The sequence below is a fragment of the Panthera tigris genome, chromosome A3, assembly GCF_018350195.1.
Source record: "Panthera tigris isolate Pti1 chromosome A3, P.tigris_Pti1_mat1.1, whole genome shotgun sequence".
Taxonomy (NCBI): domain Eukaryota; kingdom Metazoa; phylum Chordata; class Mammalia; order Carnivora; family Felidae; genus Panthera; species Panthera tigris.
In genome coordinates, this window is record NC_056662.1 from 90,443,943 (window position 1) to 90,470,705 (window position 26,763).

Here is a 26,763-nt window from a genome sequence, read left to right on the forward strand (position 1 = left end):
AAGGCCGGAGTTCCCACCCGTGTGAAAGCCATCTGGACCACACGGCCTGGTAGACAAAGACATGAGAATCTCTGTCATAGTGAGCCCTCTCAGAGCCTGGCCTCCTTAGCTACCTGTGTGACTGCATCTAGACATCAACGGAAAAAAAGACAGAGGATGGGGAAGAACCGACAGGTGGCTGTGCTCTCCCTGGCTAAGGGTTGATGAGGCATTTCACATGTGTTCCTGGATCTATTCCTTTACGGGCCTTTTATGTTCTAAGATGAGGGAATAGCCTCAGAAAGGTTAAGTAGTTGCTCCAGGTCACACAGCTGGTAACTGGCACACCTCTAAGCCTAGGTTGGTGCGAGGACAAAGTCTACATGCTTTTCCCTTTATGTCTCCCTCTCCAAAGGGGCAGTGTTAGGTCTCGACACTTATTCACTAACCAAATCCAACACTTCTTTCTGCCCTGTCTCCTCCCCAGCACATTGGTTACCTCCTGAGGAAATTCAGTTTTATCCTCCGAACCTGCCAAGATGACACTTACACACTTCTCTTCACTGATAATAAAAACTACCCAGCATTCAAGGAGAAAAATTCACTTGGTTATTCTCTCACAACCCTTTTTTCCTCGAGTCCCCCACCACCCCCCTGTCCATTGGGCTGGGAAGGAATGGGGGAGAATTCCATCTCCCTCTGCTCGATACTCGCCTATGGTCCTCATGTGACATCTCTCACCATTTCCTCCCCCATTCAAACCTTTGGCACCCACGTGGTCTGGGCCACGGCCAGGTCCACTGCTGTCCTGTCACAGATTGTGCTTCTGCCAGTGCCCTTCCCAAAGCACCATGAGTGGTACTTAGTAGATATGGAAATGAGAACACTGGCTGCATATTTGATGATGTTAAGGTGTTTTCTAAAATCTAGATGTGGTAAGAACATCGAGGTCATATTTTTTTAAAGGATCATTTTTAAGAGACATACACTGAAATATTTATTGATGAAATCAAACTTGGGCTTGCCTCAATATAGGAGGGGAGATATAGGTGGGAGTTTGGCCAGAATAAGATTGACTCTGAGCTGATGGTACTGAGCTTTGATGAAGGGCACATGGCGGGGGTGGGGTGGGGGGGGGGAGGGCGTTCACTGTACTCTTCCATCTGCTTCTACATTTATCTGAATTTCTCCATAGGAAAAGGTTTAAATAAAGAAATGTATTAGGTATTAAAATGAAGGGTAGTAAACTCAAGACGTCTGAGTATAGGAGAGGGGATGGTGGTGGGCAGAGCTGGGAAGAAGCCTAAAATTAGCGAGTGCAACAAGGTGAAGAAACATCACATTTGGGCTTTTCTAGAATTAATATGTAACCAGCTGTCTCTTCACCTGCCCCCCTCCTGCCCCTATCATCAGCCAAGACAGGGCAGGGGGCCCAGTGTTCATCTCTGGAAGCCTGCCTCCTTCACATGTGTTGCTGGAACACTGGGGGCCTGTGCAAGTCTGAGCGGAGCTCCCCCAGGCTTCTGTCTAAGCAAATGTGCCCTGGCCAGCCTGCAAGCTGCAGCCATTCTTGCCCTCTCCGCCGCAGGATGCTGCTATAGAGCACTGGCCCCATACCCTGACTTCTGTTGCTTCTCGAACTGGCTAAGGAGTGCTTATTTGGGTGGGGACTCCAGAAGGCTGGCTGTATGGTGACCCCCAAAAAGGAATGGACATTCCTTATGTGAACGAGACTGTTTTTCTTGCTCTTTCCATGTCTCCCTGCCTTTCCTCCCTGTTGGTAGTGGTACGTGGAAGCAGGAGTACAGGCAACCCTGGCTTCTAAACACGCAGTGATTATGGTCTGAGGAATTAAAGAGAATACGTGGTTTGAAGACACGTCGTTCTATGTTAATATTGTAAAATTCCAATCAGAAAATTTAACATAATCAGAAAATGGATTATCATTCATATTTTCCTGCATTTTCTGGGTAAGGCTTGCAATACTTGGTCTTCATCAATGAAGCATAGAAATAGCCTTTGATAGAGTGGTTGGAAGCCAGCATGCACAGCTGCCATGATGGATGATGCAACGTCATAAGTAATGAGGCAATCAGCATTAAATAAATGGTATCAGAGAACTGCAGAGGCACAAAAGAAAAACAAACAGCCCAAATCCCAAACCATCTTGTTTCAATACAAACAGGTTTCAAAGCATGACACTGTGAGCAGTAACAGTGTTGCTGTCTTTTTCTTGCTGGGAGAGATAGAACATTAGCCAAAAGAGCACAAAGAGATGTTTCCTGCATCTGAACAGAACCACTTGGTGCCTGGACTCTATGAAGAATCTTCACATGTAGTGATAGAACAGTAAACAAATATGTAAATGCCTCTTTGCTACTGATGATTCTAAATCTTCATTGATTGATGTCAACATCTCACATGAGCCAATAAATTTTGAAATACATTTTAAAGTCAAATTGTTTAGGTAGACAAGGACCCCGACAAAATGCTTTTCCAGGGCTCTGCACAGCAGGGGTGCCCTTGGTCACTGGTGGTCTTGAAAATTCTTGCAGTGGACTGGTGGCAATAAATACCTCATTGGAGTAAGTGCAAGAGGGACTGAGAAGACAAAAATTGGAGACAATGAATATAGACTAAGTTTTAAAAAGACTTTTGCTGTAAATAAGAGCAAAGAAACGAGGCAGAAGTTGGAGGGGTGTGTGGGGTGAAGAGTTGCCTTTTTTTAAGTGTATGCTGAAAGGAATGGTTCAGCAGAGGGAGGAAAAGTTGATGTTGTAGGAGCGAGAGCAATTTCCTTGAGTAGGAAAGAAGGGATGGGAATCTAACAGAGAGAGGTTGTGGGGCTGGCCATGGAGAGGGGCATGGGCATCTCAGCCTGGTAGCAGGTAGGAAGGCAGACTATGTGGGTACAGGTGCTACCCGGTGTGTAGGTGTGGTGGTGAGTTGGCAGAAGCTCTCTTCTCAGTATTTCTATTTTCTCCATGAAACAGGAAGTGAGGTCAGTGGCACAGTGAGTGTATGGTGAGAAGGTGATACAAGTTTGAGGAGGTGAGAGTGAGGAATCATCATCTGGCTGAGGATGTGAGGGAGCAGGCCAGGGAAATGTGGTAGGATTGCTGGCTGCCCTGACACCCACTTGAGACTGACAAGACTAGTGAGACCAGTTTGGTTTTTGTTATTGATACTGTTTTCTCTATTCACACACAACTGCATGAGTGTCAGCATAGCATAGGCATGGGATTCGATCTAACCAGGGTTAATGTGCTGTTATTAGTCTGTTGCCTCTCAGCTCCAAATCCACCTTCACTACTTGATGGTGATGTTGGCACGTTCCTCCTTAGCCAGATGATATGATGTTATGCTTCATCAGTAGAGGGAACTAGAGGAAAAAGGGGGCATTTCCTGGTTCCTATGAGCTTTTTTTGGAGGAGGCTTTTGTAGCACACAGTGGCGGGGCAGTGTGCAACACTTCTTCAAAGGCATCTTCCCAAAGCACCCAAAAGGTGAATTGCCAGCAAGTCTTTCCAGCAGACACGTCAATGACTTCACTGCTCATTGAGTCATAGGTCTGCACCCTGTCCAACAAGGTTTCAATTTCAGGTCCAGTGGTAAGGGTGGTGTCCCATGTTCGTTCCACCCTTGGGTTTTTTTTATCTAGCCCTGGGGGTAGTGACTCCTCCCTATACATGCAATTCATCTATTCTTTACACTTTCCTTTTTTTTTTTTTCTTTTTTTAAAGTAGGCTTCATGCCCAGTGCAGAGCCCAGTGTGGGGCTTGAACTTTCGATCCTGAGATCAAGACCTGAACTGAGATCAAGAGTTGGAGGCTTAACCGACAAAGCCACCCAGGCACCCCTAGGTTTCTCTTTACTCCTTAATAGTCAATCCCCATTAGAGTTAGTGATTTTTTATAGTAAGCTTTCCTTTCCATTCTTCCCTGGTACTATCTTAGTTTCAGAAACAAAGAAAAGCACTTTTGACTTTTGGCTCAGAGGAGGTGAGGGTGCAACAGTCTTTGCTTGTCCTGAATCTAGGTGTATCCTACACCAGTGGCTTCCACCATGCTGCCTAAGTTCAACCCCAATGCAATCAAAGTTGTATACCTGAGGTGCACCAATGGCGAAGTGGGCGCCACATCTGTCCTGGCCCCAAAGATTGTCCCATTGCGTCTGTCTCCAAAAAAGATTGGTGATGATATTGCCAAAGCAACTGGTGATTGGCAGGGTCTGAGGATTACAGTGAAACTGATCTTTCGGAACAGACAGCTCCAGACTGAAGTGGTATCTCCTGCTTCTGCCCTGATTATCAAAGTCCTCAAGGAACTTCCAAGAGACAGAAAGAAGCAGAAAAACATTAAACACAGTGGAAATATCACTTTTGATGAGATTGTCAACATTGCCTGGTAGATGCGGCACCGATTTTTAGCCAGAGAACTCTCTGGAAACATTAAAGAGATTCTGGGGACCACCCAGTCTGTGGGCTATAATGTTGATGTCTGCCACCCTCATGACATCATAGATGACATCAATAGTGGTTCAGTGGAATGCCTAGCTAGTTAAGAACTACAAAGGAGAATATTTCAATACAGGATCATTTGACAGCAACAAAACAAGAAAAAAAAGGAAATAAAAGCAAGAAAAAAATCCAAGATTTCATTATATTTTCAAAACTTTGAGTCTCACTCATTTAATCCCTAGTTGCCAAGGAGATGGTAGTCATATGGACAGTAAGGGGAGTGCATTAACAACGAAGGGACAGCCATGGTGGAGAGAAAGGCTGATCCACATGAGGACTTTGAGAGTCCTGGTATATCAGGGCAGGCCTTAAGGAGTGTTGTTTACTTGAGTAAATTGATGGAGAGGATATTGATACTAAGGTTGGACCCTAGAACACTAGTGTATTCGTTTGCTAGGGCTGCCATAACAAAGTGCCATAGACTGGGTCTGGAGGCTAGACATCTGAAATCAAGGTGTAGCTGCGGTGGATTCAGTTGGTATTAATAATGTGTGTCCTCCCAAATTTATATGTTGAAGTCCTAACCCCTAGTATCTCAAAATATGACCTTATTTGGATATAGAATCTTTATAGAGGTGACTATATTTGGAGACGGGGTCTTTAACAGAAGTAATTAAGGTGAAAGGAAGTCATAAGAGTGGGGCCCTGATCCAATAGGATTAGTGTCCTTATAAGACTAAACACCAAAGAGCTCTCCCTCTCTGTGCACGCACAAATAAGAGGTAATGTGCACACACAGCGAAAAGGTTGCTGTCTATAGGCCCAGAAGAGAGCTCTCAGTAGGAAACAAATCAACCAACATCTTGATTTTGGACTTCACAGCCTCCAGAACTGTGAGAAATAAATTTCTGTTGTTTAAGCCACCTAATCTATGGTATTTTGTTATGGCAGCCTAATCAGACCAACACAACTGATTTAAATTATGTCTGCCCCGTCAGAAGCCAATTTCCCCAGTTCCATCTCTATTTCCCCAATATCACCAGTGCCTGGCATGGTGCCTCTCACATAGTGGGCACTCAATAAATATTTGTTGAATGAATGATTAGTAAATCAATAAGAAGTGTTATTATCCTCATTTTATAGTGGAGAAAATTGACAGATATGAAAAGATACTTAATAATTACAACCCAGAGATACAAATGGCATTTTGTTGATCAAAATTAACTAAAAAATCAAATAACATGTTCAGGCACCAATTACATTAGGAGTTGCTTTAGCTGGTTAGTGAAAAGGGTCGTTTTTGCTCTGAATTCACTCTAGTATCCTTTCTCTAATCAGGATCAGAGATCTGCCAATCCACATCTGGTTCCTTCCCTATAAATCAATGCTCTCAGAGTCACCAGACAGATACAAATCTTAGAGGAATTTCATTGCAAAGGCAATGCAGGGATATAAGAGGGTGAGTATTTGGTCATCTCCCAAGATACCTCACAGGGTGGCATTCCCTCTGTCAAGGGTCTGGTCCACACCCCACTGGTTTAGAAACTGGATCTGTCAACACACTGAGTGTGGATCCACCTCATTGTTCTCTTTTTAATTAAGCTCAGAGCTGATGCATGAAACCAGAATGTCTACTTATCAATTCACAAGAGGATTAGAACCACTTCTGTGTCTGGAATATTTGTCTCCACATGGCTGGCAGGTTCTTTCACTGAAGACAGACCTCTGAGGAAGGCAAATTATCAGCAGGTTGCTTCGTGAGCATGGAATCCAAATGAGGGGAACAAGTTAGATGATTGAAATTTATAGTGGCATTAAGCCGAGAAAGCCTGACACGGTCATTTTTTACTGTAGGTATGGCCATACCTATGGCACCAGAATATTTACAACCATTAGCTGAGAGGCCATCTCTAATGGGCATTTCTTAAAAGAGCTCTGCTGATGTTTGCCATCATGATGCCCCTTTTTCTATGCTTTCATTGCCAACCAGTCCTGCTTTGATGACCCTTTAAATCTTTTTCTTTGCTTAAACTTTCAGACTTACTCTTTTTCCTTAAGATGACTTTATATCTGTTCTGATCTGTTTTGTGTAGTTGTAGGGTTTAATTCTCTACAAATAAAGGATAACTTTATTTCTTTAACTTACACGTACTTGAGGGAGGCCTCACCTCACCAAATTCCTCAATAACCAAATAGGTATTTTCTGTTCTTGTATTTTTACCTTATCTTACTTCATTCAAAATATATATTTGGGGGAACTTCTTATCAGACACTGTTTGTCCCATCTTTGTACTAGGTCAAATTACTTATTTTCTCATTTGTAGATAATTTTCATCTTAATTACTACTTATTGATTTATTAATTGGGTCACTGATTATTTCTTCCTGGTCACATGATTACACAAGAATAGTGTAAATGGCAGTAAGAGCAATCCTGAGACATAGTGCTTTTCTTTCCATAATGATAAATCTTTGCTAGAGTCACCTTTAAGTTACATAGAAAATACATAAACACATGGCCTTATTCACAAAAGAGGTGGCAGGCTGGACTTGGCCCACAGACCACAGATTGCTGGGCTCTGATGTGTATTATCATCTTGGCCCAGGAAGGCACATGGGTTCACAATGTTTAGTATAGTGGAGGCAAACCTTATAGATGCAGGTTGCAAGCTTAGCATAGTTGTGTAAGGTGCTGCTTGTATGGATTTTCAACTGCACAGGGGGATCGGTGCCTCTAACCCCCGTGCTGTTCGAGAGTCAATAGTACTACTACCTTTGGTAGACATTTCCAAATAACAATTCTTTCTCCAGGTTCTGACATGCTTTCTTAGGGGCTGGCAATTCCAGATGAGCCACAGTTAATGATTCATTCATTCACTAAATATTTATTAAGCACCCACTAAGTGCTAGGTACTGTACCACAGACTCAATGAACAAAAGTAGACAGAGACACTCCCTTAAAGGAGCTTATTGTGGAGGATGGGGGGAAGAGAGAAGTCAAATGTTGATCAAATAATCGCATAGGTAAATGCAGAATTGCAACCTGTGATCAATACTATGAAGGACAGGTGTTCAGTGGTATGTGTAACTTAACCTCTTCTGTGGGAAGATGAGTTGATAGGGGAAGACTTTTGCAATTTGAAGGAAGATGAGAAAAACTTTCATGGCAGAATTGCTATAGACTGGAAACAAAATCTGTATGGCTTGAGCACACAGATGAAATGGGACTAGAAAGGTTAGAAGAACCTAAATATGGAAAGTTTTGTAGACAGCATTGAGTTTTTATCATTTCCTTGTTTTGTTTTGTTTTTGTTTTTATTTTTTTAATGTTTATTTATTTTTGAGAGAGAGAAAGAGTGTGAGTGGGGGAGGAGCAGAGAGAGAGGGAGACACAGAATCCAAAGCAGCTCCAGGCTCCGAACTTTCAGCACAGAGCCTGACGTGGGGCTCGAACTCATGGACTGCGAGATCATGACCTGAGCTGAAGCTGGACGCTTAACCGACTGAGCCACCCAGGTGCCCCAATGTTCATCTGTTTTGTATCTTGAATTCCACATATGAATGAAATCATATAATATTTGTCTTTCTCTGACTGACTTACCTGGCTTAGCATTATGCACTCTAGTTCCATCCACGTTGTTGTAAATGACAAGATTTCATTCTTTTTCATCGCCGAGTAATATTCCATTGTGTATTTATGTGTGTGTGTGTGTGTGTGTGTGTGTGTGTGTACACATACATCACATCTTCTTTATCCATTCATAAGTTGATGGACATTTGGGCTCTTTCCATACTCTTTCCAAGCTGTTGTTAATAGTGCTGCTATAAATATTGGTGTGCATGTGCCTCTTCGAATCAGCACTCCTGTATCCTTTGGATAAATACCTAGTGGTGCAATTGCTGGGTCATAGGGTAGGGTTTTAATTTTTTGAGGAACCTCCATACTGTTTTCCAGAGTGGCTAAACCAGTTTGCATTCCCACCAGCAATGCAAAAGGGTTCTTCTTTCACTGCTTCCTTGCCAACATCTGTTGTTGCCTGAATTGTTAAGTTTAGCCATTCTGACAGGTGTGAGGTGGTATCTCATTGTGGTTTTGATTTGTATTTCCCTGATGATGACCAATGTTGAACACTTTTCTATGTGTCTGTTAGCCATCTGGATGTCTTTGGAAAAATGTCTGTTCATGTCTTTTGCCCATTTTTTCACTGGGTTATTTGTTTACTGGGTGTTGAGTTTGATAAGTTCATAGATTTTGGATACTAACCCTTTATATGATATGTTGTTTGCAAATATCTTCTCCCATTCTGTCAATTGCCTTTAGTTTTGCTGATTATTTCCTTCTCTGTGCAGAAGTTTTTTATTTTTATGAGGACCCAATAGTTCATTTTTGCTTTTGTTTCCCTTGCCTCCAGAGACATGTTGAGTAAGAAATTGCTGCAGCCAAGGTCAAAGAGGTTTTTGCCTGCTTTCTGCTCAAGGATTTTGATGGCTTCCTGTCTTACATTGAGGTCTTTCATCCATTTTGAGTTTATTTTTGTGTGTGGTGTAAGAAAGTGGTCCAGGTTCATTTTTCTGCATGTTGCTGTCCAGTTTTCCCAGCACCACTTGCTGAAGAGACTGTCTTTATTCCATTGGATATTCTTTCCTGCTTTGTCAAAGATTAGTTGGCCATACATTTGTGGGTCCATTTCTGGATTCTCTATTCTGTTCCATTGATCTGAGTGGTTTTTTTTTTTTTGTTTGTTTTGTTTTTTGTGCCAGTACCCTACTGTCTTGATGATTACAGCTTTGTAATACAGCTTGAGGTCTGGGATTGTGATGCCTCCAGATTTGGTTTTCTTTTTCAAGATTGCTTTGGGTATTCAGGGTCTTTTCTGGTTCCATACAAATTTCAGGATTGTTTGTTCTAGCTCTGTGAAGAATGCTTGTGTTATTTTGATAGGGATTGCATTGACTATGTAGTTTGCTTGCTTTGGGTAGTATTGACATTTTAATAATATTTGTTCTTCCTATCCAGGAGCATGGAACATTTTTCCAGGTGTTTTTTTTTTGTGTGTGTGTGTGTGTGTGTGTGTGTGTGTGTGTGTGTGAGTGCCTTCTTCAATTTCTTTCATAACCTTTCTATAGTTTTCAGCGTATAGACTTTTCACCTCTTTGGTTAGATTTATTCCTAGGTATTTTATGGGTTTTGGTGCAATTGTAAATGGGATCAATTCCTTGATTTCTCTTTCTGTTGCTTCATTATTGGTATATAGGAATGTAACTGATTTCTGTGCATTGGTTTTATATCCTGTGACTGCTGAATTCATGGATCAGTTCTAGCTGTTTTTTGGTGGACTCTTTTGGGTTTTTCATGTAGAGTATCATGTCACCTGTGAAGAGTGAAAGTTTGACTTCCTCCTGGTCGATTTGGATGCTTTTTATTCCTTTGTGTTGTCTGATTGCTGAGGCTAAGACTTTCAGTACTATGTTGAATAACAGTGGCGAGAGTGGACATACCTGTCTTGTTCCTAACCTTAGGGGGAAAGCTCTCAGTTTTTCCCCATTGAGGATATTAGTGTTGGGTCTTTCATATATGGCTTTTATGATCTTGAGGTATGATCCTTCTATCCCTACTTCCTTGAGGGTTTTTATCAAAAAAGAATGCTGTATTTTGTCAAATGCTTTCTCTGCATCTATTGAGAGGATCATGTGGTTCTTGTCCTTTCTTTTATTGATGTGATGTATCACACTGATTGTTTTGCAGATATTGAACCAGTCCTGCATCCCAGGTATAAATCCCACTTGGTCATGGTGGGATTATTAAAATTATAAAATTATTAAAAGAATAATTCTTTTAATGTGTTGTTGGATCTGGTTGGCTAGTATCTTGTTGAGGATTTTTGTATTCATATTCATCAGGGAAATTGGTCTGTAGTTCTCCTTTTTAGTAGGGTCTTTGGTTTTGGAATCAAGGTACTGCTGGCTTCATTGAAAGAGTTTGGAAGTTTTCCTTTCTCTTCCTCTCTCCTCTCTCCACAAAACAGCTCCCTACCCTCCACGGCTTTTCTCTTCCCCAGTTCACCTCTCAGAACTGTGCACTTGTGAAGTTCCGTGGCTCAAATTATGCAGATGTTTGTGTTAATCCTCAGATCAATTTCCTATGTGTTCAAAATGGTTTAGTGCTGATCTAGCTGCATTTCAGGGATGAGACAAGCTCAGGGTCTCCATGCTGATCCACCACCTTAACTCCCCTCCAAATTATTATCATTTCAATCAAAGTTAGAAGGGAAGGATTGGGAACACTGCCTAAACAATATCTTTAAATACTGAATTAAGAGTAAACTATTCCTTTGTATCTTTTAAAGATTTAAAACACTTAAAATTTTTTTTTTAACATTTATTCATCTTTGACAGAGTGTGAGTGGTGGAGAGGCAGAGAGAGAGGGAGACACAGGCTCCAGGCTTGAGCTGTCAGCACAGAGCCCGATGCAGGGCTCGAACTCACGGACTGCGAGATCATGACTGGAGCCGAAGTCGGACGCCCAACCGACTGAGCCATCCAGGCGCCCCAAAACACTTTTCCTTTTGTTTCTTTCTTTTCTTTTTCTCCATATGCTTTCTCTTTCTGATGAGTTGACTTTCAAGTGCTTAAGCGATTCCTGCATCCCAAGGTTTCTATGGCCAGGTTCATGATATTTTTTTCTTTCTCTTTAAAACAGTCCTATGGATTTTTTTTTACCTTGTGTTCCCTATGGTTTACTTAACATTTGACCCTCCAGAAGTGTGTACACATACATATATGTAAAATACATATATGTATATGTTAAAGCAACCAGATTAGGTCCAGGATGGAGTTGCTCATGCTAAGCCCCATGTCAGCAAGTCAAAACTTAACTAGTTTCTATGTTCCGTTCTTCTAGAAAAGGAGGGCTTTTCTAGAAGCCCATCAATGCTTGCCTGCTGAACACAAGTTTTCTAACCTGGCTCTAAGACTTCTCTCTGCTCCATATAGGGAAACTAACCCTGCTTTAACCAATCAGCAAATGTCCAGTATAACTTCCTTACTCCTGTTCACTTTGGTCTGTAAAAATCTCTCGCCTTGTACAGATCTTCAGAGCTGCTTTCTATCTGCTAGGTTGGATGCTACCCAATTCATGAGTTGCTGAATAAAGCCAGTAAGATCTTTAAAATGTACTCAGCTGAGTTTTAACAACATACAACACACATGCAATTATTTTATTTTTATAGTTTATTTTGAGAGACAGAGAGAATCCTAAGCAGGTTCTGCATTGTCAGTGCAGAGTCCAATGCGGGGCTTGAACTCATGAACTGTGAGATCATGACCTGAGCTGAAGTTGGATGCTTAACTGACTGAGCCACCCAGGTGTCCCAATATGAAATTATTAAAAAAAAATAATTCATAAATGAAATGTATTTCCACAAAATATATATCTAATGGATACAACTCTTATCCAAGGAGGGTAGATGATAACTTGTCTTAAATCATTAGTTTATCACATAAAATGTTCACATAATATTTCCTTTTTGCATTAATTTTCTTCTTGTAGCCTTTAAAGATAATTTTAGCCTTTCGTCCTATATGGTTGAAATGCAAACCTTTTTTTTTTGTGTGTGTGTGTGGCTTTTTTGACCCCTGTTTTCCTGTTTCCTCTGCGCTTTTACCACTAAAATTCAAGGACAGTAAAATACGATTCCCCTTTTAACACGACACAGTGCCTTTCAACACTCATAGTCATGAACTGCTGTGTGGTCTAAATAAACGTCTTCTTATTGTGATGGTAAAGCCAAGGAAAGGAGAATGGAACTAGGCCAAGTGGACAACTGACTGGGGTGGGGGGGGGAAGGAACTAGGGGAAGAAAGGGAAAGGAAGAGGAGGAAGTGGAAGAAGGTAGGGAAAATATGGATAACAGAGAAAACTGGGAAGAAAGAGGGGTTAAAGAGAATCCTCCAAAAGCCAATTTGCCTCTACCCTTCAGGAAGTCTGAACTAATTCCTGTCCCCACAGTGGTCAATTCATTTATTATGTTAACTCAGAATTTAGGCAGCCATTAGTATTTAACTACTTTGACATAGTTAGAATATTGCTCCATGGAGTGTCCCACTGTAAGGGGACACAAGAATCTGGCTGTGCCTTTACGAATTTTGTGTGGAGCTTTCCCTGTGCAGGAGTGTCCACAAATGTAATCTGAAGGTGGACTCTGGGCTGAGATCCTAAAGGAGATTGTAGTGAAATTTTCAGTGCCAGAGACTCCTTTCTGAAGGTTTTAATCTTGCCCAGCCTCTTGCTCTGCTCTATTGGAGCCTCTGCTAATCCAGTCATGTAGCATTTACGACATCATTGATGAATGCAGAAACTAGATATTCTTTAATTCAACTGTATCTTGGTTTGACTACATTCTGCAGTGGATAAATTAGCCACTTCGTGTTTTAACTTCCTCAACTGTAAAATAAAGGTTAAAATACCACCTACTTCAAAAAGGGGATTACAAAAATCGTTACTCGATAAACATAAATGTAAAGCACTTTGAACCATGCACATAGTAACCGCTAAAAAATGTGAGCTATTATAACAACAGACTTAGGTTAAAACTGTTATTGCAAACGTGAACTGATCTTTTATGCCAGATTTCAAACTTTGGTGTGGGGACTAATGGGGGGTGGTGTGTGTCCTGAGAGTCTCTCTGCAGGTGTCTGTGACGTCAAAACTATTTTCTTAATACTAAGATGCTATTTGCCCTTTTTCATTCTCATTTTCTCAAGAAGATGCAGAGGAGTTTCCAGATCTATGTGAAAAGTGATAACGTGAACATACAGAAGCAGCTGGAGAATCCAACTGTCTTCTATTAAAGCCATACATTCAAGAGATTTTCCTCATTAAACTTTTTTTTTTGGAAGCACTTTGTGCTTGTCATAAAAAATGTTCACTTGTCATGAAAAACATTGTTTGTGTTAACGTGTAATGTATTAAATATTCTAAAACTGCTTTAATTTCGAATACAATAAGTATCAATATAACCTACAGAAACAAAAGCTCTTTGCGATCCTTAGTAACTTCTAAGAGTGTAAACAGAGCCTGTGAACAAAAACTTTGAAAGCCAACACTGTGGTGCAACTCGCGATTGAACGAGCGTGGACGGCTTGTGATCGCCACAACTTCATACTTTCCAGCCTCTATGCTTTTTTCTTATGGTTTCCAGTCAGGACTGAAACTCTCCCATTTCTGCCTGCCAAGGTCCTACCTCCTTTTAGGGCATTTTGTTCTCCTTGACACTGGTCCAGATTTCGCGCCCTTCTCGGTACCCTTTTTCCCCAGTCCACTGCGCCCTCCGGAAAGCCCAGCCCTCGCAGGGGCATCTGCCCTTCTCAGCTTGGGCTATCACTTGCTTATCACTTGACTGAGACATTCTTGCGGGCCAGGTCTGGGTTTCTCCAGACCAAGGATGCTCCTCCCCCGCACTAGCCGGGCCCAACCACATTAGACCAGTAAGGGACGGTGCCTGGGCCCAACTAGGCCCCACAGGTTCACCGGTACCGGGAAAAGAGTCCACGGTCCGTAGCGCGGTAGCGGAGCGGCGACGGCGCAGGGAGAGCCGCCACGCCCAGCCGGGAGTCCCGGGAGCTTCCAGCCGCGTAAGGGGCGGAGCCACGCGCCCACAGGGGGCGTGGCCTTCGGCGCGCGCGGGAAAGGGGCAGGCGTCGCATGCGCGCGCACAGTCGGCGGCCGCGCGCAGCACGCTTGGGGCCCGGATGGCGGCGGCGGCGGCTGGAAATGGGACACCCCGCGAGGAGGAGGGGCCCAGTGGGGAGGCAGCGGCCCCGCCGCCGCAGGCCCCGACGAGTGTGCCCGGAGCTCGTCTCTCGAGGTTGCCGTTAGCGCGAGTGAAGGCCTTGGTGAAGGCGGACCCCGACGTGACCCTCGCGGGACAGGAAGCCATCTTCATTCTGGCACGAGCAGCGGTGCGGCGGGAGCGCGAAGGCCACACGGGGCTGCGGGGCGGGGAGGTGGCGAGGGGCGGGGCCGTGGCGAGGGGCGTGGCGTGGGGGGGGGACCTTCCTGGGGGCGGGGCTTAGCGGCGTCTTGGGAGGCTTGGGGAGAGGGGGAAGCCGGGGTGGAAGAGGCTCTGGACTGGGTGTAAGAAGAATGCGGAGGTGAGGGGCCGGGGCCAGATTCTGAGATAAAAGTCTAGGAGGGAACACTAGGGGAAAGAGACACATACTTTCAGTAGTTGTATTGGTTTGTTAACACACCTGCCTCTTCATTAGGGCACGGGCAACGACTTTAAATTGCTTTTACAATGCCTGACACAGTTTGTGGGAATCTCAAGTGAATGAGTCTGGAGAATTTACAAGTGAGGGAGCAGGAACGTGTCACGTCCTACTGGGGTAGAGGGAATGGGAGCAGATCGTCATGAAGTCCAGACTGAGAACCTTTCCATGCACCTGAGCACCCCTCACCTCCTTCCCACCACTCAAATAGAAGAGCTCACAAGAATTGTGCTAGAACCCATTGCTACAACTCTCCCCTTGTGCCTCACAGGAATTATTTGTGGAGACCATTGCAAAAGATGCCTACTGCTGTGCTCAACAAGGAAAGAGGAAAACCCTTCAGAGGAGAGATTTGGGTAGAGTGTCACTGTGGTATTTGGTATCTGGGGGCAAAGAAGGGAGGGCTGGGGGAAGCCACCTCTGTAAGATGAAAGGTGCCACATCCCTTTGGACTGCCACAGTGATAGAAAGTCCTACCTTTAGAGCCCCAGTGCTTTGGGTGGCTGTATAGGTGGTGGGGTAGGGAATGAAAGGAGTCCATGTGTTGCTAAAGCTGATTATACCCCTTTATGCTGTCTGCTATGTTGAATCAGACTTGACACTTCTTTTTCCCATAGAAACTGGGGGTGTGATTTGTTTCTTTTTAGTTGGCAACCCTTGTACATGTGTAAACTTTTGTGTACCTTAATTCCACTTTCCCTTCATTTTGCCAGACTCTTCTTTGATGACTTTCAGAGCAAAGGGTTTCCCCTTACCGAACAGTGTTTACCTAGGGTTTTCTACTCTTATAGAGAGGCAGCTGATATGTAAGATTTAGTGGTGGAGTAGAATGGATTCACAAAAGCAGGGGACAAATTTTATAAATGCCCTCATTTGCATAAAGCCTCACGCCCTTCACTATGTGGGTTGTAGTTTTTTTTTAAGAGGTTGGTGTCCAAATGACCAGAGTTAGTCAGGTGTCCCTTTACATTGTGTTTCAGATAATGCAATAGAAGCCGTGGATGAATTTGCTTTTCTGGAAGGTGAGTTCTCTATGGATGGATAATCATTTCCACCTGTCTTTCCCATGCTAATGAGCTGAGTTCAAAATCTTATAAAACTGCTATTTGGTTCTTCCTTGTCTGTATAGTGATAATTCTTTCTACTTCCCATTAAGATGGGAAAAACTAATATGTTAAATCTGGTGAGATCTAGCAATTCTAATTCTCTTGGGTCATTAGAACTTCTTCCTGAAAATTGCTAATTATAAAAAATGAGAGGCAATATAAGGACTCCAGTGGAGTTAGGTGCATTGAACAGTTTGATTCATACTTTAATCTCCATTCCTAGATATAATCTTCCCTGTATCATAATGCTAGAGATCAGAAACAATTGCCAACATTTAAAGGGTTGCTTCTTGTTCTTTTTTCTTCTTCAGTCTGTATAACATTATTTAAAAAATTTTTTTTAATGTTTATTTTGAGAGAGAGCTCGCATGCTTGAGCGAGAGGGGCAGAGAGAGGGGGAAAGAGAGAGAATCCCAAGAATCCAGTACTGTCAGCTCAACGCGGGGTTCAACATGAGCTGAGCCGAAATCAAGAGTTGGACTCTTAACCGACTGAGCCACCCAGGTGCCCTATAGTTATTATTTTGCCACTGGGAGATTATGTACTTGCCTGTTTGTTGTTAAGAATTTTGGATTAAGTTGTGTACTAAGTCTTGTCATTGAAATAGAAAATATTTGAGATACCTTATTTTAGCTATCTTCTTTCAGGGCTATTTCTCCTATTTAATTACTATATCTGATCAGCTTATTGTTCCCTGCACAAATTCTACTTGAATATGTGAAAGCAGTGCACTTGGAGTTCATTCTTGCCCTTACAATACCAGGGTGTTCTCATTATCTCTTTCAAGCCTCATTATCTCCACAAATCCTTTGTGGCTTTATTTATTTCACTAGTTTTCTCTTTTGTTCTGTGTCATATATATCACTATTTTTCTCTTTTGTTCTGCGTCATATAATCTGGGCCTCTCACCCTTTTGATACATTCTTTTAAATGTGTTTCAAGATACATTTCCATAGCTAGCTTCAAGTCTAGATTATTGAGTATTCTTTCAGTTTGTAGGTCTGTCTTAACCCTTTTTTTGCTTACTCATTTTTCTTAGTAACTTGTTACCTGCCTACCTAAGGAAGGCAACTTCTTGTGACAGACTTCCCATCAGTTCTCCAAAAATGTTCAGAGCCTGCTTTACCAGCTCACTTTTAGTGACCAGTTTTTCAGAGTATATAATAAGATATGTATTTTAAAGAGATAACACTACAGACCTGTGGATGATGAATTGGAGGGTACCACAGAATAGAAGTGGAGAGATCTTATGTAGTTTTCCCCTCTATCCTCTTCCATGGCATAGAACTTAGCTTGAATTTTTATTTTTATTATTAATTTATTTGTTTATTTAAGTTTATTTATTTATTTTGAGAGACAGAGTGTGAGAGCACCTGCACAAGCGGGGGAGGGGCAGAGAGAGAATTACAAGCAGGTTCTGCACTGTCAGTGCAGAGCCTGCCTTGGCTGGTGGGGGGCTTGAACTCAAGAAACCACGAGGTCATGACCTGAGCTTAAACCGAGTCAGGGCCCTTAACCAACTGAGCCACCCAGGTGCCCCTTAGGTTGGATTTTTCATAAATGGTCATTTATTGAGTGGTGGATGTATTCATTTTCATCTTCTGATCCAATAATCTCAGTAGTTGCATTCCTCTGTTCTCTCTACATTAATATATCTGAATTTTGGCCATTTTAGCATTTATAGATTCAGTATTCTCTTATTTTGTACTTGGTAAAATAAATGTTCTTATGTCCTTAGATGTATATGTTCTAAGTAGAAAATTATTTTTTTTCTTTTTTAATCAAGGCGATATGTATCCATGCTTGAAAATCAAATATCTAATGTCTAACAATGAAATGCAGCTGCTGCTCCATGCCCTTTTGTTGTTTCTGTTTTTTAGCTTTTTAAGTGGTCACTTACATTTCTAAATAATATGGTTCATCTTTGGTTTTTCAACTATACATGTTATCTGTTAACTTCCTGCTGTGATAAATGAAGATTTGGGTAATCTGTACTGCTCCATAAATCCCTCTTCCCCCCTTCTGATTTTTGGTAGTTATGTCATTATTTTTATAATGTTGAATATTATAAAAGGAACAAATTGTTCCTTTGTTACCTTTACAGTTTACATAACACTAAAATATCTATTTTTTTGGTTAACTCTCCACTTTGGAAGGTATAACTATCAGTGAGCCTATCTCTTCCTTTCCCATTTTTTATTTTTTTTTTTATTTTTTTTATTTTTTTTAAAGTTTATTTATTTTTGAGAGAGAGAGAGAGAGAGAGAGAGAGAGAGAGAGAGAGAGACAGAGCATGAACGGGGGAGGGTCAGAGAGAGAGGGAGACACAGAATCTGAAACAGGCTCCAGGCTCCGAGCGGTCAGCACAGAGCCCGATGCGGGGCTCGAACTCACAGACTGCGAGATCATGACCTTAGCCGAAGTCGGGCGCTCAACCGACTGAGCCACCCAGGCGCCCCATCCTTTCCCATTTTTTAACCCACTCTTAACTCTCACTTAGTGTCATTTATACTTATACTTTGACATTGTCAAGGCTAATAACATATCTTCTTGTCATAGTTAAATCTCCCATGCTTTACCTGTAGGTCAAGTAGTTGAAGAACAGTAATGTGGACACTACCACTACCCTTCCTGTCCTTTAATCCCTCTTAGACATGTCTTCCCTGCAGGCAACTGTTATTAGTTTCTTGGGTAATTTTCTGGATGTTATATGCAAAGGTATTGATATATGTATATTCTAAGCCTTTCCTTATGAACACAGATAACAAATGTAAAGGCAATAAATAACAAAATGAACACCATTGTAACCACCAGCTAGGTTAAGAGATAGAATAGCATCAGCCCCCAGAAGTTCCATATATATTCCTTCTTTGTGATAGATCTTCTTTCCATCCCCTTTGCTGACTTAACAGTATCCTGACTTTTTGGTAATTACTTACTTGATTTTTCTTTATAGTTTTAGCATATAAGCATGTATCCTTTAACAGTAGGATTTAGTTTTATATTTTTTTGAACTTTTTAAAAATGTAACCAAATTATCTATGTGGTTGTACATATCTCTTGTTTGTTTTTTGTGCTGTATGGCATGTGATTGTGTGACAGTATTACAATTGAGCCATTAAAAAAACCTTTTTTTTAATATTTATTTTTGAGAGAGAAAGAGAGAATGCAAGTTGGGTATGGCAGAGAGAGGGAGTCACAGAATCCAAAGCAGGCTTCCAGACTCTAGGCTGTCAGCACAGAGCCCAATGTGGGGCTCGAACTCATGAACTGCAAGATCATGACCTAGCTGAAGTTGGATGCATAACCAACTGAGCCACCCAGGCGCCCCACAATTGAACCATTTTAATGTGGATATTTGGATAACTTTTTTTTCTGTTATAAACAATTCACTATGAACATTCTTACACATGTTTCTCCAGGTGTGTGTGTGTGTGTGTGTGTTTATGTATGTATGTATGTGGGTATAGATAAAATTGCTGGGATATAGGATATGTACAACTCCATCTTTTGCAGATACTGCTGTCTAATAGATACTGTTGTGTCTATTCCCATGCCCATACTTCTTGCATGCCTGATTGACATTTCTACCAAGAGCATATGATAATTCCCATTGTTCCTCATTCTCACCAACACTTGGGATTTAATTTCTGCCAGTCTGGTGGGGATGTTAATGATAATTGCATAGTACTTTTAATTTGCATTGCCCTGATTACTGGTGACATCTTCTCATACGTGTGTCCCTTTTTTGGGGGTGAGGTGGTGTCTTATTTTTATCTTGGATATTTTGTCTTTTTCCTTATTGATTTATAACTATAACTGTAATTATATATGTATATGCTTTTTCTCTTTTCTGGATATGAATCTTTTTCAGCATATGGGAAGCAGGTATCTTTTCCTGGTTTAGACTTGGCTTTTCACTGTTTAGAGTGCTTTTTGATAAATGAGGTTATTTTTTTAAGTTTATTTATTTTGAGAGAGAGGGAGAAAGGGCATGCACAAGTGGGAGGGGGCAGAGAGAGAGAGAGAGAGAGAGAGAGAGAGAGAGAGAATCCCAAACAGGCTCCACACTGTCAGCTCCGAGCCTGATGTGGGGCTCGACCTCACTAACCATGAGATCATGGCCTGAACTGAAGTCAAGAGTCGGATGCTTAACTGAGCCACCCAGCCACCCCAATAAATGAGTTCTTAATTAAAGATAGTCAAATGTGGGGGACCTGGGTGGCTCTGTTGGTTGAGCACTTGACTCAGGCTTAGGGCATGATTTCATGGTTAGTGAGTTCAGGCCCCACGTCAGGTTCGCTGCTGTCAGCACAGAGCACACTTCAGATCTAATGTCCCCATCTCTCTGCCCTCCCTTGTGCTCTGTCAAAAATAATTAAAACATTAACAAGAATAAAGACAGTCAAATGTATTAATGTTTTTCTTTATAGGTAATGCTCTTTGTTTTCCTGTTTAAGACTTTTTTCCCATCCATGTCATGAAGACATTCTCCTATATGCTAAAATTTTTGTAGTTTTCTTGTCTTTCATAAAACTTTAGTTGACTTTTTGTGTATCAGACTGAAGTGAGGGTCAATTTATTTTTTTTCTTATTATTTACATAGACACTTTTCCATATTATTTTCTTTGCAGTGCTACTTTTGTTAGAAATCAGGGCTGTTTCTGGGCTTTCTGTTGTGTCTATTCCCATGCCCATCGCAAACAGTCTCAATTATAGTTGCTTTATTTGAAAGAACAAATCTTCCCACCTTTAAGTGTCTTGACTATTTTAAGTTCTTTGCACTTTCATGCGTATTTTAAGATCTGCTTGTCAAATTCCATGTAAAAAGCGTATCGGTGGGGATTGTATTGAATCTGTAGATTATTTAGGGGGAGAAACTATATTTTTACAATAGTGAATCTTTCAGTCCATGAACATGGTCTATTTCTCCATTTATTTAGATCTTTAATGTTTAAAAACCTTTTTTTTAAAATTCATTTTTGAGAGAGACAGAGACAGCGTGAGTGGGGGAGAAGCAGACAGAGGGAGATAGAATCCCAAGCAGCCTCCACACTGTCAGTGCAGAGGCTGATGCGGGACTTGTACTTATGAAACCATGAGATCATGACCTGAGCCAAAACCAAGAGTCAGATGCTTAACTGACTGAGCCACCCAGGTGCCCCTTTAATTAAGGTTTTTTTATTTTCTGGGAAGAAATCTTGATGTATTTTGTTAGATGCTTTTCTTTATTTAATAATTTTGATGCTCTTGTTACTGGTATCTTTCTAAGAAAAAATTAATTTTCTGAATGTTGATAGTATAGAAATATAATTGGTTTTCTGTGTTAATTTTGTGCCTAGCATCTTGTTTACCTCTAATGATTTCTGTTGATTCTTTTGGATTTCCTTAGTTACACAGTAATATCCACTAGTAGTGACAATTTTGTGAAATTTTCCCAATCCTTTTCTTTTTAATTTCTTCTTGCCCTAGAATCTCCAGTCTAATGTTGAATAGATGTGCTGATAGCAGTCATCTTGATTTCAAAGGGGAAGCTTTCAGTGTTTCCCCATTAATTATACTTAACTCTAAGGTTTTTTGTAGTTTAATTTTAATAGATTGCAAATGCTCTATCAATGTTTATAAAGAGAGATTGATTTTTTTCATATCGAATGTGAGCCTCATACAAATTAGTTGGAGAGTATGTATATCTTTTTGATCTGTTCTTTAGAAAATTTGTAAGATTGGAATTATTTCTTATTTGAATGGTATAATTCATCAGTGAAGCCATCTGAGCCTAGAATTTTCCTTGTGGGAAGATTTTTGATTGATGTTTTTGGATGGTATTGGGACCATTCTGATTTTATTTTCTTTTCTTGAGGTCGTCTTGCCATGCTTCCCCCCATAAGAGTTGTAGTTTTTCTAGGAATTTTACATTTTATCTAAATTTTCAAATTTGTCGGCATAAAGTTCTTCATAGTACAGCTGACCCTTGAATAGCACAGGTTTTTTGTTTGTTTTAAATTTATTTATTTTCAGAGAGAGAGCATGTATGTGCAGGAAAGGCAGAGGGAGATGGAGAGAGAATCCCAAGCAGACTCTGAGTGCTGTCAGCACAGAGCCTGATGTGTGGCTTGAACCCACAAACCTGTGAGATTATAACCTGAGCTGAAATCAAGATTTGGACGCTTAACCTAGTGAGCCACCCAGGTGCCTCTGTTTGTTTTTAAAGTTTATTTTTCTTTTTCTTTAGTACTTTCTGTACCCAGCATGGGGCTTGAACTCACAACCCTAAGATCAAGAGCCATCTGCTCTTCTGACTGAGCCGGCCAGGCACCCCAAGTGGGCATTTTTTTTTTTTTTTTTTTTTTAAGTAGGCTCCATGACGAATGTGGAGCTTGAACTCATGACCCTGAGATTAAGAGTCACATGCTGTATTGACCGAGCCAACCAGGTACCCTAAATGGTACAGGTTCGAGCTGCTTCAGTATATGTGGATTTTTTTTACAGTACAGCCCTATAAATGTATTTTTCCTTCCTTATTTTATTATTAACATTTTTTTCTAGGTGACTATATTGTAATAATACAGTATAGTAATGCATATGACATACAAAATATGTGCTAATCAACTGTGTTATTGGTCAGCAGTAGGCTATTAGCAGTTAAGTGTTTGAACATTTTATATTTATAAATTGATCATTGTTACTTTTGTTTGTGCTTTTTGCCTTAAAGATTATTTTGTTTACTATTTTTAAAACTTACAAGCTTTCTTTTGTTAGTATTTGAATAGTGTGTATTTTTCTCGTTTAAAAAATTTTTACCTTTCCGTATTTATAAACGGTATAATTGGATTATTTTTAAAACTTTAGGCTGACAATCTTTGGAGCACTTAGTTCATTTATGTTTAATGCAATTAGTGATATATATATATATATATATATATATATATATAAATAAATAAATATATATATAAATAAATATATATATAAATAAATAAATAAATAAATAAATATATAAATATATATATATATATATATATATAAATGGGTTTAAATCTACCATATTATTTTGTGTTTCCCATTTGTCCTATTTTATGGGTTTTTTTTTTTTTTTCAGTTTTTTGCCCTTGTTTTAAGTATAATTTGTTATTTCATTTTTCCCTCTATCCGGAAAGTATATACTCTCTTTTTTTTTAAAGTTATTTATTTTTTTTGAGAGAGAGAAAGAGCAGGTGAGCGTAGCACAGGGAGAGGCAGAGAGAGAGGGAGAGAATTCCCAGCAGGCTCTGCCCTGTGAGCGCAGAGCCAGAGCAAGACCTAGAACCAGAATTGGGGTTTGAATTCCTCTAGTTCAATTCCACATTGTTGCAAATGGCAAGATTTTATTCTTTTTCATCACTGAGTAATACTCCATTGTGTATATATACCACATCTTCTTTATCCATTCATCAGTCGATGGACATTTGGGCTCTTTCCATACTTAGGCTATTGTCAATAGTGCTGCTATAAACATTGGGATGCATATGCCCCTTTGAAACAGCACACCCGTATTCCTTGGTAATGCCTAATAGTGCAATTGCTGGGTCGTAGGGTAGTTCTATTTTTAATTTTTTGAGGAACCTTCATAGTGTTTTCCAGAGTGCCTGCATTCCTATATTTTACTTTGGTTTTTATTTTTTATTTTTTATTTATTTTTTTTTTAATTTTTTTAACATTTATTTATTTTTGAGACCGAGACAGACAGAGCATGAACGGGGGAGGGTCAGAGAGAGAGGGAGACACAGAATCCGAAACAGGCTCCAGGCTCTGAGCAGTCAGCACAGAGCCCGACGCGGGGCTCGAACTCACGGAGCGTGAGATCGTGACCTGAGCTGAAGTCGGACGCTTAACCGACTGAGCCACCCAGGCGCCCCTTACTTTGGTTTTTAAAGGCATCTTGCTGAATATAGAATTTTAGGTGGAAAGTTAATTTTATAATGTTGAAGATCTCATTCTGTGTTTCGACTTCATTGTTTCTGTTTAGAAATCACTGTTAATCTGTTAATCGTTTGAAGCTAATTTGTCCCTGTTTTGGATACTTTTAAGATTTTTGTATTTGTCTTTGATATTTTTGTAGTTTTACTTGGATGTATCTAGGTGCTGATTTCCCTCTATGTATCTGCTGCTTAGGCTTCTTAAATCTAGGGATTGATGTCTTTTATCAGCCCTGGAGAAATCGCAGCTTGTATCTTTTCAGATAATGGCTCTGCTTTGTTCTTTCTCCTTTCTCATTAAGATTTCCATTAAATGTATGTTAAACCTCAGTCATAATTTTGCCTCTCTGTGCTGCATTCTGTGTAGTTTTTTTCTGATCTCCCAGTTTATTAATTCTCTCTCCAGTGAATTGTCTCCTTTAAACTTTTCTGTTAATTTTTTAGTTTGTTTTTGTATTTTCAGTTCTGTGAATTCCATTTGCCTGTTTGTTATTTGTATTTGCTCCAGGTGTTTTGAAGTAGTCTTTTATTTGTTTAAACAAAGTAAGTGTAGTTGTTTTATAGTCTCCAGTCTAATTAATATCCAAAGCATTTTTGAGGCCGATTTATTTTATTTTTTTTCCTGACTTGTTTCTGTTGATATTGTTTCATAGTCTTTTTTCCTCTTTATGCCTAGCTTTCTTGATGTATTGGTCAATGTACTTGAATAAATTATTTTTTGGATAGTTTGAGGCTTGTATGATGAAACCTTTCTCCAAAGAAGATTTTCATTTGCTGATGCAAGGCACCTAGGGGAATGTATTAATCTCCTTAATCCAGATCCAAGACTTGAGGATTCTTGGTTCTCTGTGGTAATCTATGTGAACCCTGATGGCAAGTCTGTGAAGGGGCTGATTTAATTCTAGTGCAGTGTTACTCTGAGGGTGCCACTTTTTGGGACTGTAGCTTTTTAAAAAATCAGACCTTCTCTCTTGGGCACACTCTTAGATTTGACTCTTGATTTGCTCAGCCAAAATTTCTCAGCTCTATCTTTTGGACGGCAAATGATCTTAGGGCAAAAACAGGTTTGGAGGCTGGGTTTACTTTGTGTTCTTGCCTTCTCTAGATTTTAGATTTCACTTTTATTGGTGCCTCTTCAGTGCTTGAAGGATTTTCTTTTTAAAAATATTTCAATCAGGTTTATCAGTTGATCTCAGCAGGAATTTGCCTTTATCACAGAGGCTATTTCTTTTTTTCTTTTTTAACTTAGAGGTATTTTTGCTTGGTTTTCTTGTGTTCTTTTCTGAATTATCTGTTTTATTCTAGGGTTTTTTTTTTTTTTAATAAATTTTAATTTTTCCTTTCTCTCTAGTCTGCCTAGTAATTTCCATTCCGTTTAGGAATGAGGTAGTTAAGAAGTCTGTTCGGAAGCTGTGTGTGTATGGGAAGGTGGTTTTTGCCTGGCACTTTTACTTTAGGGTGGGCTGGGGTGGGACCAGATGTTAAGCTGGGGTCTGGAAAGCCTTACTTTGGGGAGCTGGCATTTTCAGAGGCTCCTGTAGTTCTTCAGGTAATTCATTTAGTTTATTAGAAGAGAACCCCTGATTTTTTCCCATTTTGTTTTCTGGTAATGCTCCATGCTGGAAGGGTTGTAGGGAGATGGGGCCAGCTGTTTCTTATGTAGACCCTCAGGTCACTAACCTTTCTGACCTGTTTCTTTCTGTCATTCCTGGTGTCTGAGTCTGGCTGGAACTTCCCCAAGGGTCTCCTAGGCGATGGGCTCCCACCTCTGTTGCCCCCCTCTATTCATTCTAGGCTGATTTGTTTTTCTATTTATAAACATACTTCAATCAGATTTCTATTCAGCTTTTTGTTGAAATCTCTTAACTGCTGATGGGCCCCATTCTTTATTGTGGATTTATACCTTCTTAAAACCTTTTATTTCTTTTGAATGGAATCTTGGAAGGGAGGGCATACAAATTTGTGAGCTCAGTCTCCCATCTTGAACTGGAAGTTTCTCAAAAGGTTATGAACTTTTTGCTTAGAAAACCTTTCTCCTTTATTCTGTATTAATCACACTTTGTATGGAATCCCCAAATGCTCATTAACTAACACAACAACTTCTTTGCTCTGTTCCCCACATCTCATTCTAACTCTCTAGACCTGTATGCTTAACTCTCAGCTGCCCACTTTCTGTAGTGACATGTTCTTTCTCTGAGATCTTTTGGATGGATATTCCCCCAAATGAGTAATTTGATCTTAGAGAATTGCCAGTACCAGAGCAGCTTCTACTCTAACTTTGCCCAGTTTGTGACACTCATCCAGTTCTTGAGGCACCTTGCTTTACATGTTGCTCTTTGTTTTTGTTTTTGTTTTTGTTTTTGTTTTAAAGGAACTTTGGATTGATTGCTGAGCTGGGCAGTTTTGTGAGCCTTTGGATTGATTGCTGAGCTGGGCAGTTTTGTGAGCCTTCACCTGCGTCCTTCGGACAGCCCCTCTCCTGCAGGCCTCATCTTTGAAGAACGGAGTATTTGGAATATTGTACTTATATGCTTTTCCTGTCCTACCTTCACCTAAGCCGAGATAAGCAGAGATCTTACATGTTAGCTTTTCTCTACAAGGTCTTCCACCTACTGTGTCTTCCATTTAGGCTTGGATGCTTGGATGCAGCCTATGCTGTTTGAGGCAGAGAAAAAGAAAATGATTTGTGTAGGTTGCTTAATGAATGATGAGGAACATAATAAAGGTTTCTGATCAATTTCAACATAGTGTGTTTTATAATCTTGCCTTTGTCCTTGTCGTTGTGACCAGAGGACCACCATGCCCAGTTACAGATCTTTCCGATCTTCCTTGCCAGCTGTTCTAAACCTCATTCCTTTGATTTATTTGCTTCTTTTTCCCCCAGTATGTCACCAGAATGTGATTCCAGGATTTATGGGATGCCACTTAAGTTCTTCAGAAGTTTAAATAAATGTGATCATAGTTTTAAAATCAGTTAAAATTTTAACAGCTTTATTGA

The 26,763-nt window shown here is 40.4% G+C and overlaps 1 protein-coding gene and 1 pseudogene across 1 annotated transcript; both read left to right on the forward strand.

The window, feature by feature from the left end:
* The first annotated feature begins 3,975 nt into the window (after positions 1-3,975).
* LOC107179746 lies at positions 3,976-4,542 on the forward strand (annotated as a pseudogene).
* Positions 4,543-14,124: 9,582 nt separating this feature from the next.
* On the forward strand, positions 14,125-26,508 carry POLE4 (DNA polymerase epsilon 4, accessory subunit). The gene is made up of 4 exons (XM_042979776.1): positions 14,125-14,398; positions 14,979-15,063; positions 15,688-15,729; positions 26,137-26,508. Exons 1-4 carry the CDS (start codon positions 14,189-14,191, stop codon positions 26,148-26,150), a joined length of 351 nt encoding a protein of 116 aa, XP_042835710.1. The 5' UTR covers positions 14,125-14,188; the 3' UTR covers positions 26,151-26,508.
* The last annotated feature ends 255 nt before the right edge of the window (positions 26,509-26,763 follow it).

Excerpts from the sequence above, each read along its gene's own strand:
- POLE4 (XM_042979776.1), top strand. The coding sequence starts at position 14,189 with ATGGCGGCGGCGGCGGCTGGAAATGGGACACCCCGCGAGGAGGAGGGG. Across the intron at positions 14,399-14,978 it reads TCATTCTGGCACGAGCAGCG|GAATTATTTGTGGAGACCAT; the intron begins GTGCGGCGGGAG and ends TGTGCCTCACAG. Across the intron at positions 15,064-15,687 it reads CCTTCAGAGGAGAGATTTGG|ATAATGCAATAGAAGCCGTG; the intron begins GTAGAGTGTCAC and ends ATTGTGTTTCAG.